The 12,321-nt window shown below is 37.0% G+C and overlaps 2 protein-coding genes and 1 long non-coding RNA gene across 4 annotated transcripts in view; 1 reads left to right on the top strand and 2 right to left on the bottom strand.

Moving 5' to 3' along the window:
* pid1 (phosphotyrosine interaction domain containing 1) overlaps nucleotides 1-6,907 on the bottom strand; it is a 31,624-nt gene extending 24,717 nt beyond the window's left edge. Inside the window, exon 1 of the mRNA XM_015361235.2 lies at nucleotides 6,676-6,907. Within this exon, the coding sequence (XP_015216721.1) occupies nucleotides 6,676-6,705 (30 nt within the window). The 5' untranslated portion in view covers nucleotides 6,706-6,907. The remainder of the gene's footprint in view (nucleotides 1-6,675) is intronic.
* Nucleotides 5,108-11,491, top strand: LOC107079150 (uncharacterized). Its single transcript, XR_001480116.2, has 2 exons — nucleotides 5,108-5,213; nucleotides 10,878-11,491. It is a non-coding gene; the product is annotated as an uncharacterized lncRNA (long non-coding RNA).
* The window catches only part of dner (delta/notch-like EGF repeat containing), a 71,773-nt gene continuing 70,628 nt past the window's right edge, over nucleotides 11,177-12,321 (bottom strand). For both annotated transcript variants that reach the window (XM_006637826.3, XM_015361234.2), the window contains one exon: nucleotides 11,177-12,192. In XM_006637826.3, the coding sequence (XP_006637889.2) occupies nucleotides 12,081-12,192 (112 nt within the window). In that variant the 3' untranslated portion in view covers nucleotides 11,177-12,080. The remainder of the gene's footprint in view (nucleotides 12,193-12,321) is intronic.

The raw sequence follows: 12,321 nt of genomic DNA, 5'->3' as shown, positions 1-12,321 counted from the left end.
CTCTTAAAGACAAACAGCTTACATATAAATGCCATCTGTGAGACAGGAACACCAGTATGTACATTACTTGCATTTTAAGGCCTGCAGTTATTGAGGTGAAACCCCAGTAAGTTATTGGAATTTGCCTCATCATTTATTATTGACACATGTGGTTACAGAAGAAGTTGTGGAATATACCGTACGCACTTTTTACACTACAGTTTTTATATCCTTTCCAGACTTTTTGCAAAATGGATATGTGTCCAACAGAAAGCCTTAAGAATTATTTATTTGTTTTCCTTATTTCAAAACATTACATAGATATACAGTATACGTTATATATACAGTATATATGTCAATAAAATCTAAACATCCTGTAAGAGCACTGAAACTAACCAGATCAGAAGCCTACAATGTAATACATGTGCCTTGCTTTCAAAAGTGTTTTTCAGTATAAAATATGCAAAATGTCAGAATAGAAACAATAAGATGGTGAGCACATTTTTTTCTCTGACAAAAATATTAGTAAAACAGTCAAAAGTACTAAAATAATGACCTATTGCTATTCTTAAAAGTTGAACAAACCAGTCAAGTGTTTAGCACTGAAAGGGTGCACAGATTGCATTTGTACAATATATTAACATTTCTAAAATAAGGCCTCAAATATGCAGCTCAGTAAGTTTCAAGAATTGATTTAAAGCCCTATGAACAATCAGCTTTATAGGTTAAGAAAAGGAAAAAGATAGAAAAATATAAAATTCACATATGAATGCTAGCAACAAACATAAAAACATTTAATGAATTTTAATACAGTGACTGGGACAGCTTCAGGGTTCATTCAACTGCAACCTCACCCTTCTGATTTAAATGTGCGGTTTTGTTTCACAAGTCTAAAATGCCACAGTACAGTGTAATTTGAGCAGCAAACCTTAAACCTGTCAAGTCCAAACAAAAAAAACATCTTAATGCCTGAATCTTTTTGGCTTTTTCCATCCAAGCAAGGTCCTGAAAATGTCATCAAAATCTTTTCCATTTGACTAAATAAAATGGCAGATGGATTTGTAACAGAACCTAACCTGGGTATAACAAAATTTGCTATGTGGTTTCTGACAAACTGTTTGACTCTGTCTGATTTATGTTTCTATAGAGGTGAAAAAAATTGGAACATACGATGTGTGTGCCTTCTTTAAGCCAAATGATTACCACTCACGGAAAGAGTAACAAAACATTTGAATGCACTGAATGCAAAGCATATATTATTTTAAATCCAAAAGAATAAAAGAGGAGCTCCTGAGTGTCTCAAACAGCCCTTGAGCAAAGAGCAGGCTGAGCCCTATATTCAAGGAGAGATGAACAAGTGGTTTTCAATTCAAGAACAAAACATGTGCAACATGTTAGCAGTATTTCTCTATGTTCGAAAGTAACTAAGTGAAACAATAAGCCATATTCTGTGCTCCAGAGTGGCTGAATCAGAATTCAGGAAAGGGAGTTTTATGTTGAACTGCGAAATCACAAGTTAAGTAATTGAATGGGTATTACTATACTTCAGATCTGTAACGTCTTAAAATGCTTACTGTACATATCCAAAAAAATAGAGGAACTGTGCTATGTACTGTATATTCTACAATGAACAATTCCATGACAACAGACGTCACTTGATTTCCTGGTTACAAAATAATATCCTGGCTATTCAGTGAAATGCTGTAAATAACAAAAATTGCTGTTCTAAGTAAGTTCCTTTAAACCAAGATAAGATAGAGGATCACCACAGTGATTCTTGAACATCACAGCCATTTCATCCATCCACATATTCCTTTTCAGACTACACCTGCTAAAGCACAAGAAAATTGATAGGTTTTGAAGACTTCCAAGGATTCCAAAGCCTGCTGAGTCTCACAATGATCTGGTGTGGGCAGAAAAGTATCGCTGCAAACATGGAAGGTCCAAATGTGTCAGTGCAGTCGGTGTAACATTTCCCAAGAAAGGGAGACTGTGAATTTAATTGGAGTTTCTGTAAACTTCAGAATTCATTCTACTGCTACTACCACTACTTACATCATTAGTACAGACGTGAGTCAGTTCCAAAGGCGGCCATGCATGACTACCTCTCCCATGCTTCACACATGAGGTTGTGTTTTTTGGAACGTATGCAGTTCCTTTCTTTCTCCACACTTTAACATTTCCATCACTTTGGTTAAGGTTTATCTTGGTCTCATATGTCCATAAAACTTTGTTCCAAAACGCTCCTGGCTCCATCCTAAAGCATGGTGGAGGCAGTGTCATGGCCTGGGCATAAGATCTGGGACTACTTGAAATTTCCTGAGTCTGGCACACTGTACCAACAAAATCGTGAAATGGAAAATATGGAATTTCTGTACACCAATAAATTTTAATGGTTTGTGGCGGCCATGTTTTTTAAAAGGCAGCTATTTGCTGTGAAAGCTCCTTGACAGACAACATGACTTACGATATGCTTGCCATGTTTCGCTTTTGTTTGGATTTAACTGGCGACTCACTCAAGTGTTTTTCATCAAATCTGAGATGGCAGCCAAACCATGACACAATGACTTGAACACAATTTTATCATGGACAAGGCAAAACATGGCCAATTAAGTTTTAAACCTCCTAATGCTGAGTTTAAAAGAATAACAGTTTTCAACAGTGCATGTCATGGACACATAATGTGGCAGCCGGTGTAACTTTTAGTCAGACACTTCTTCCAATACACATTTAGAATCCTGCAGTATTTCATTACTTTTTCATTGGAGGGGTTCATACATATAAACAATATAGTTTGAGCAATTTTACTTTTTGGAAGACCAAAAGCATGTAGTGTACCTTGCTGTCTTGAGTGAAAATGATCATAAGCCATTCAGGAGTAAAATGCTGAAAACTCCAAAACAAAATTACAATCTTCTGTGCACCAAAAAAAGTCTGAGGTGATAACTGAGAGAGTGTGTCAGTATATATACTTTATACTGGTCCAGGACTATCACATTCATCTGAACCATCTATGGAATCATTTTCAGACTGTAGGCTACAACATAAGAAGTTCGAGAAAGAAATAACACACACATCAGCTGTATGGCTGTGGCTGCATGAAAATAGTTTGCATGCTTTGAGTCCACAAAGTCATAACAACTTGGCAGCTCAGAGATAGATATGCTGTCTTCTGTAGGAGCATTCTGTGAGCATCTGATGTGGTAGCAGAGAGGGGAGTTAGGTGTTTTGTCCTTGAGAGACCTGATGGAAGACAACATGGTGGAGATGTTGTGGTGACCACTATGCTGATTTCTTAGTTGTTCAAGTTATCCTGTGAGTAGGGGGGGGTAGAGTGATGCTGATGTGGAGAAGAATCTCCTTTCCAGATTTGGAATACCTTTGGTGAACACTGAGGATAGCCTCGCGGATTAGTGATACACTGATGAAATGCTTGTGCATTACAATGCAAGGCGATACAGTATCAGGATAACAACGACTAGGATGGTAAAACATTAGGAAAATGACAACAAACTTCACCCGTGGGCTGCAGCTGAACATGACGAGTGGTGGATCATCCCACAACAGTCTGTCCAGAGGCTGGTCAGGTGTGAGCACAAATGCTCAGGTATGAGTACAAATGCTCTAGGAAGTCATACTCTATTCCTTATACTGTTTGAATTTTGGCAGTGTGCCATGTTTCATATTTACTTATTTTTACAGTTATGATATTGACAAACTGTATTCAGGACTCCTTATGTATTGCACAATGTATTTATCACAATTGAATTCATTAATGTATAAAGCCTGTAATGTTCACTTCCTTAAAAAAATAAAGTTTTAATTACACTGTATCCAGGGCATTCATGAATATATCGATAACTGTTGTAAGAGGCCAGCAGGTGAAGGCAATACTGCAGTTCTTGTGTTCATCAGAGAGGGATAGAAGCATCCCAGCTATCTACAGGAGGGGATATATGGATTAAATGTAGTTAGAACTAAAAAACAAGCTAGTGTCTGTTTTTCTTTTGTGGAGATTTCCTTGCTGTACATAAAAGGGAGCTTAACTACATCTTCGTGTCCATCTCCTGAAACCCTGAAACCCTCCATTTTGTAACAATTCCTACTGCCAAACTACCAACCCAGTTATATCATACTGAATAGAGTGTATATAGAAAGCTGTCATTTCCAAAGGCCATTCCAGTCACAAGGTAAGTACACACAGTAATGCGTACAGTAGCTATACAGATGGATAATGGAGATGTCTTTAGAATTCCACGAACGGTAGAGCTGAAGGAACTGTGGATAATGAGGTACTGTTAAAACAAGGCCTTGGCACCACTGCATCCGTAAGGCACCAGATATTGTACTGCTGTTACCAAGGCAATCCTCCAGTTCCAGACAATCTGTGCACCGTGGATGCTCAAAGCTAACAACGGGCACTCTGTGCTGCCCAGTGCCTAACAATCAGCTTCAGATGTATCCCAGTCCTTCAATTAAATTCATCGAATAGCCATCTTCACATGCAGTCAATTTTGAGACTACAATACAAAAAAAAATCAAAGTAAATAAATAATTACTAAAAACAATGTGCAGATGTCTGTGTTTTTGTCAAAAAGGGGTATTTTTTAACATTAGAAAAACCTAAGTTATTCATGTTTTTCGCTCTGTTTAGAAATTTTCTAATCATTCTATTGGTCTTGTTATTTGCATGAGAAGCAATTAAACAGCAGAAGGTGGTGTTTATGAATGCCAGTGTGCCAGGAAAAGTACTATAATTAAAGACAATATCTGTCTGCACCGGATCTCTCTGAGCACAGTATTATAGCGAACTCTATCAAGATGGAGTTTTTGAGGTACTGTACTTTCTGAAAAGGTTTTCTCCTCCCTCTTTCTTCGATAGCTTAATGGCCTTGTAAACCATACCTTCACCAGTGCTTTGTTAATGTCATAAATAAAAAAGAACTAAATGTTCACTGTTTCTAAATTGCAAAGAAAACAATCTGTTCTTTCTAAAATTGTTTTTCCAAAATGAAGAACTGCTTGTTTAGTTTTGTGTGTATGGTGGTTGTGCTTGGGGAGGTGTACTATCCATGGAATGTGTGAAATAATTAAGTGGTCAGATTTTGAACCCAGCGGTAACACACGTCTGTTTCGTTTTCAACTATACTGGACTACTTACTGAAGTCTGACATTTTCAAGTTCACAAACTACAGCTATATCACAACCCTATTAGGATGCATCTCTCTGCTGAGGTGAGTTACTGTACCGTCGTCATTAAGTCACTAAAAAAGGTTCTGGGATTTGGACGTTTTTATTCTTGTTGTTATATGGTTAGATATTCTTTATTGCACTTATAACAATTAAAACTCTTTAAAAAAAAAGTTCAATTTTGTTCCTTATACACATAATGCCGGCATTGCAAAATACGCCGTAACGTCTTTACAATCCGAATAAAGTAATATACTGTACTATGCGCAAAAGTAGATGCATAAAGTTCTACTAAGTGTCGGTTAAGTGCCTGAAAGTTACGCAAACTCAAGTTCACGACGTTCGTGACGTTAACTCCCCTGAATATTACTGTAAATTAAGTGATCGGTAACAAAAAGTACAGCAAAATACAGCTTTACTGTACAGTCTTACAGTTGCAGTATTTTTGTAAACCAAATGTAAAAAAACAATAGTCTTTAAAGTAAAAAATAATCGAATAGCATGTACTTTTGTAGGTGACTACACAAACACACAGTACAATTAAAATACATCATAAAGTTATTTTGTTTGTATTGTGTTATTAATGGAAATAAATGTCCAATTCACGGATTAAAGCAGAGCAAAATACACTCAGAACAGTATTCCAAAGTTTACTACGCGATGCAATCTTTCTGTCTTCATGCCAAACGTTGTCAGTGGTATTGTGCAAGTTCATTTGGCACGCTGTCTGATTCGCCATCTGGTTAACATTTAGGGAGAAAGGACGAGAAGCCAATATTGGAGCACGGATAACCCTGAGCCCCCTGAGACCACAATACGTGTCATTAACATTTTTGTTTCACCTACAAAACAGGTCAAAATATCTCCGGTTAATTACGACGTTACGCACACTGAATTCAATTAAAATAAAAATAGTTTGCGAAGTAAAAGTTTGTGTACAAACCTAAGAAGGATACAACAGCTTGTAAACATATGTTGCACGAAACAGCGTAGAAAAACACTAAGTGATATTCCCCGAGGACATGCACAAGTTGAATTTACAGCACAACAGGCGTTCGTATGCTAACAATTTTACAAGATGGCAAACCGTCTGGTCAATGAGTACCAGTCACTCAATTTAACTTATCCGTATCCGAAGCTGTGTGGTACCATCACTGGTACAAGTTACTGTAATAAAATATTACATATACTATACTATATACAACTATATACGATATAACGATTTAACTTGAAATGGTCAAATGTAGAAAAGCTCACAACGAGCCACATACAAGTCTGCTTCTGGGCTACATACAGTACAATAGCCTGGACCACTGACATCAGTATCGTATTCCACAATATCACAGGTATATCCAGGCGTGTGTAGTCAATACGTATTTACCACTGCTATGGAAATTATATTGAGGATGCAAGCTATTTTATCATATATTCAAGCGCTTCATTGCGGGAAAACTCAACAATATTACCTATAAATCAACAAACGAAACAGAATCGCCTGGTTCTTACCTGCAATCGTTCTGTCGCAGGTTGCCACATATTAAATACAGTCGCGGTTTTCCTAGCTATTTTATTGTTTGCTTCTGCCTGATGTGTAGTCCAGCTCACATCTGCTACCACAGAATGATCTCTCTCGTCTTCTCCCCTGCAATCCGAAGTAATTCGAAGAAAACAGTGAATTCCAATGGTAAGCGAGAACGGAGCTCCGCCTGCAAAAATAACAGGAACCTTTTTACTCAGTTCCAATGAGAAACTGCAGAAGGCAGCCGAGAGAAGAGGTCTGCGCATTCTTTATAACACCATAGAGCTCAACGAGCTTCTTTCTACTGGCCTTCAGAAGTTTCAGAAGTGGACTTCATCATTCTGTGAAGCAAAAGCAAAAACCCCAAAAAGTTACCATGAATAAAAAGAGGTCAAACGGTACAGCATTCATACAGCATAAGCATATACATTTGGCTTTAACTTAAAAAAAAAAACATTTATGGTAATAGCACGTTTTAGGAACATTTCATTATTTAAACTGGATTTACTAAAATGAGCTAAAAAAAATCTCACTTTAAATAAAAGGCATTATAAAGTAAAATTGGGATTAATTATTTTAATATCACGGTTTTTAGCAGCACATTGGATCATTGGGAAAAAGAAAGAGCATTGAACATTACTTGTTAAAGAAAAAAAAACTTCCATGAATCATTCATGACATGCTTACTCCTTTAGGCCATACAAATCTTGAAAATACTAGGTGGTTTCCTCTTTCGCTGTAACAGCCAATTGCTCATGTTTAAACTGTGTCCAGAAACACGGACCCCCAAAGGAGTAGTAGCGTTTTCAAGTGACTGAATCGACAAATCAAAGCAAGAGAGATTATGGGCCAGGCAGTCTGACCTTGGAGATGGCGTGGAGCGCAATCAATAACAGTCCCAAGTGTCTTGTTAATTGTGATAGTATTGTGTAGCCAAATGTGAGTTGTAACTTCTAATATTTTCTTTAATAGAAAAGCATGAAAAATCCATATGTTTTCCATGCATGTCAACAGACATACATTTAATATCACAGGATATTCAAATTCACGCTAGATCTTTTGATCTAACACATTGAATTCTTTTTGGGATGAGATCATATATCATATATCTCATATATATATATATGTCACAATATCATCTTCTCCTATAGTTTACACATATCTTCTGCGCTCTTCTGTGAAAAGAACGTTGACAGCATCCTTTTTTTCAGAATTAACTAGCACCAGTCAGACAAATATGTTTACTAATCAACAATAAAATAAAAAATAATAGTAACTATTCTCTTTGTGATAGGGACAGTACATACTCAAATAACAGTAAAGAACCATCTGAGAAAATCTTGTTAGATTTACACTGCACTAGCAGCTAGACTGCTAGTACTGATCCAGAAACGTCTGAGCATTGATACCTCCGTTTAGTGACAGTGTGACACCTCCAGTGCTGTCATCCTTTATTATTAACATTGTGCAATAGTTTAGTAACTGAACTGCTGCCTTGAATCTTGTGGCTCAAACAGTAGAAAGGGTTACAGTGTGCATAAGTATTTTTGGAGAGGGTTGGGCTTTGTTTAACGTGATGTTGTTGCCATCAGCGAAATAAGTTCCTCTTCTCGGCCAAAAAAAAGAGGAAATGTGCATCCATTATTTAAACTCATGAAGATGGTTTTATCTTTGATATGAGCTACACATTCAAGGATCTGGCTTCAGTTGTTCCTTATTCCAGTTTGGTACCATGCTTCTGGACTGGGTTGACAGATACAGCTTGCAGAACTTGTAAAGGCAGTCAGAGAACTGACTCCTGGCTGCCTGCTAGTTGCAGCACTCTGCTTCTATTGGTTTCCACCACATTGATCTGCACAGCCCTTACTGAAGTCTGAGCCAACGGCAGAGCGGTTCCTAATCTTCTGTGATCCGGTCAGAATAACAGCATTGGGGTGTCCCCCACTCCGTTCCTTTGTCAGACCAGGAATTAAACCCTAGAAGGCAAAATTGAAAGTTGACAAACCTGTCCCCCCATGTCCTCCTGCATGGTAGGGGGGTGGAAGCCAGAGTACCCCAAGAAACCTCAGGCAAACACACGCAGAACGTGTAAAACTTCATACAGACAGATGCTGAATGCCAGACCCAGGGACCTTGAGCTGTGAGACGGCATGCCACCGTGTGAGTGCTCACCAGCATGCTCGTCTTGGCACCAGACAGTGCCCCTGCCACAAAACACTCACTCCCGTTAGCAGGCCTTAGAATGTAATCAACAGGCCAGGATAATATAAATCAGTTCTGTGAAGATCACAGGAGCTTCTGGATTGCCTTCTAGTTTCCTCTAGATAATTCAGCTCAATTGATCCACTGTAATTATTTCTTCCCTTGGAAATATTTAACATTTTATTCAAGGCTACTTAAATGTGATTGTTCACAGACAAACAGATTATGTGACGCTAGCTGTAGAAGCTTACTTCAGGACAATAGTGTCAGCTTTACTAAGTGATCAAATAATTAACCCAGTTACAGTAGGTAAGGTCTGGGATGAAATAAAAACCAAAAGACTCAGTTACATACTCTGTATTTAAACTGACATGGCAGTAATAATGCAGAATTTTCTGAAGTTTCCAAAAACTTTAAATCCCCACCCCCCACTCTGAAGTCCTTACTACAATTAGGTAATACGAGCCAGACATAATTGCCATCAACTAAAAAACAATGGCATGAATTCCTTTATTACTTCATTCACATTTCAAATTCAAAACTCAGTGCCTTTAGCTAATCAAAATTATAAACACATTTCATCTAAAGTCAGAGTAATGTATTTTACACCCTGCGTGAAACAAATAAGCATGCATCATTACATTCATTTTGAGACTGATTAATTTCACAACACCCTCCATATACAGCAATTTAATGTGACCGGTGATATGTTGTAATATATAAATGGTAAGATGCAATATAGTAATTATTCTATAGACATTGTTTGTGACCTATATTATTTGGCATTATTATTTTAATACTTAAATAAAGTCAAAATACAGTATGAGCAGATTTTGTTTTCAGGAGCATGGTGAAATGGACCAGAGATAAAACTGCTGAATTTTGGTGATGGACCCATGTATACAAAACTGAAAAGTGTAAGTTCAATTAATTTGTATGAAAAAACATTTCACTATGGCATGAATTCTAGGTTGGACAGCTGTTACACATGATTTCTGAAGCAGTGTGTCTGTGTATTCCCCTAACTTGAAAAACAGGGCAACAGGGAGAGAGACACTAACACCTCTCTAGTTTGGCTAATGAAGGGTCACTGCCAGCCCTCTTCCTCGTGGGGATGAATTCTCGGGTGACAATATGCAGTACAGCAGCCATCTGATCTTACCCAGCATGTCTCTGAGAGACGAAACCAGAGCACCTGGACAACTCCCATGTCACCTTTAAATAATACAGTACATCCATCTGTTTTCTAACCATTCCACATGAGGGCTCAAGCCTATCCAGGCAAGCAACAGGCCCAGGGGAGGATACGTCCTGGATAGGATGCCAGTCCATCGTATAGCACCTTTAAACCATTAATACAGTATATGGAGGAATTTCCATTTGACCACTAAAGCAGTTATTTGCTCAAGTTAACGTGTCTGGAGGTTGGTTAAATACCAGAAACTTGTATTTCTCATGGATCCTGACTGAACTGAATTGATTAACACAGTAAACTAATCAAAAAGTACAGTACAGTCCAAGTGTTCCAAGTGCTGGTCACTTAAAGGCCAAATTCATCCACAGCAGATTATGGACTAATCCAATCCTGCTTCCAGTATTTTCTGGCAGGAACTGGCTATTCTGGCAAAATTACATTATGTCATATGATATTTACTAACAATACTTTGTTTTTCATCAAACAGGTAGGGTATCAAATGTAATGTATTGTTCTTTGTTCTTTGTCAACTGCAGCTCAGTTTCTGCAAAATATGGTTGTTGTGTATGTGTTTTGTTTTACATGCTTTGTAACATGGTTATATAGTGTGCAAATATTAAAACACTTACACAACATCACAAACCACAATGTGCAAAAATAAACCATTATAAAATAAACATTGATGAGATTTTGTGGAGTTTCTGAAAATCTAAGGACCATTCTTTCCCTACATAATGAACAATCTACTATACTTTCAAAATGTATTTCAGAAGAAATCTGTTTTATTTTAAGAAACACATCGTTGACAAGTGACGGAGATCCTCCAGCCTAGCCTGACCTGGCTCCAGCTGAAGCCTCCAGGGCAACATCCTAACCAGATCCCCACACCACCTCAACTGGCTGCTCTTAATCCAGAAGTGTTGCCACTGTATGCCCAGGCTCTCCCACAGCAGTGACAGATGTGTTGTCAACACATATTTGATAAGTCCATTGAAACTGTTGCACATACAGTACAATACAGTTGTCAGAAGACTGAATTGCTTCATCTTAAAAAGCAAATATTTCAGAATGAACAGGAAGTACAGAAAAGGAAGTGTTCATTTTGACCTTTATTATCTCATTCAACATATAATAATTTAAATACATGTTTTCTTTAAAAAAAGGAAGATGACCAAGGAAGAATATTTGTCATATCTCAACATGATGCATTTAAGAAGAATTAAAGACTGACCCCATTTAAAACATCACAATAGTATACTGTACATTTACAGAAAACTATACCTGCTACAAATAAGCAAAATTACAGCAAACTCACTATTGGAACTTCCCAGCAGTGACATTGTCATTAGCAGCAAATGATCAAATTATCTTTACTTGCATCAAATAAATGTCTTTCGTCTCTTGTATTTCAGCATTTCAATTGATTTTCCCATCACGGCATATTCACAAAAGAGCCATTAATTATCTTAGTAATTCAGGCAAAACATATCTGAAATAAGTGACATCTGTGAGGTCTGCAAAATAAAATAATGAAGAAATTATATAGTATAACCATGCACCATATAAGGCAAAACCTAAAGCAGTTTCCTATTTGTTTTTGTTGTACTTTATAACAAATGCACCTATAACTACAACATTTTCAATTACTCTTATCAGCACTAGGTGTTGATGTTTCTATGCTGTTTCTACAATTTTATTTTACCCTATCAATTAAACTGGCACCATGGAAGCTCACACAGTACTCTGTTTAAAACTAGTCCAATACTACTAACCAGTAGCGGTTGTGTACATAGTAATTTTGTTCACCATTTATTAAATAAATGCACATACCAGTATATGCATACTAAAGTATTAATATAATAACATCACAGATTCTGACATTTAAAATATATTTATCAAATTCTTTCCTCTTATGTTTGTTAATTTAGTTTTTTAAAGAAATACTTAAAAGGTAATTTAAGTACATTTCTCCAAAAGTTGACAGGCATTTTAATTTTACAAGTCTTTTGTCTTGATCAAGGTCACCAAAGGCTTGTCATCAGGACTGTAGTCTTCATAAGCAATTGGAGTGGCATCATACATTGCTGGTCTAGACTTCTTTCCAAATCTGAAAAGAAATGTATACAGATATTGTAAATATACTGTTACTACTAGTATTGTAGATGACACATTCATTCATCCATCTTTTAATCAGATCGTCATTCCATCCATTCATCTATCCATCGGTCAGTCTATC

This window comes from Lepisosteus oculatus, chromosome 13 (assembly GCF_040954835.1).
Source record: "Lepisosteus oculatus isolate fLepOcu1 chromosome 13, fLepOcu1.hap2, whole genome shotgun sequence".
Taxonomy (NCBI): Eukaryota; Metazoa; Chordata; class Actinopteri; order Semionotiformes; family Lepisosteidae; genus Lepisosteus; species Lepisosteus oculatus.
This window is presented reverse-complemented; position numbering and strand designations above follow the sequence as displayed.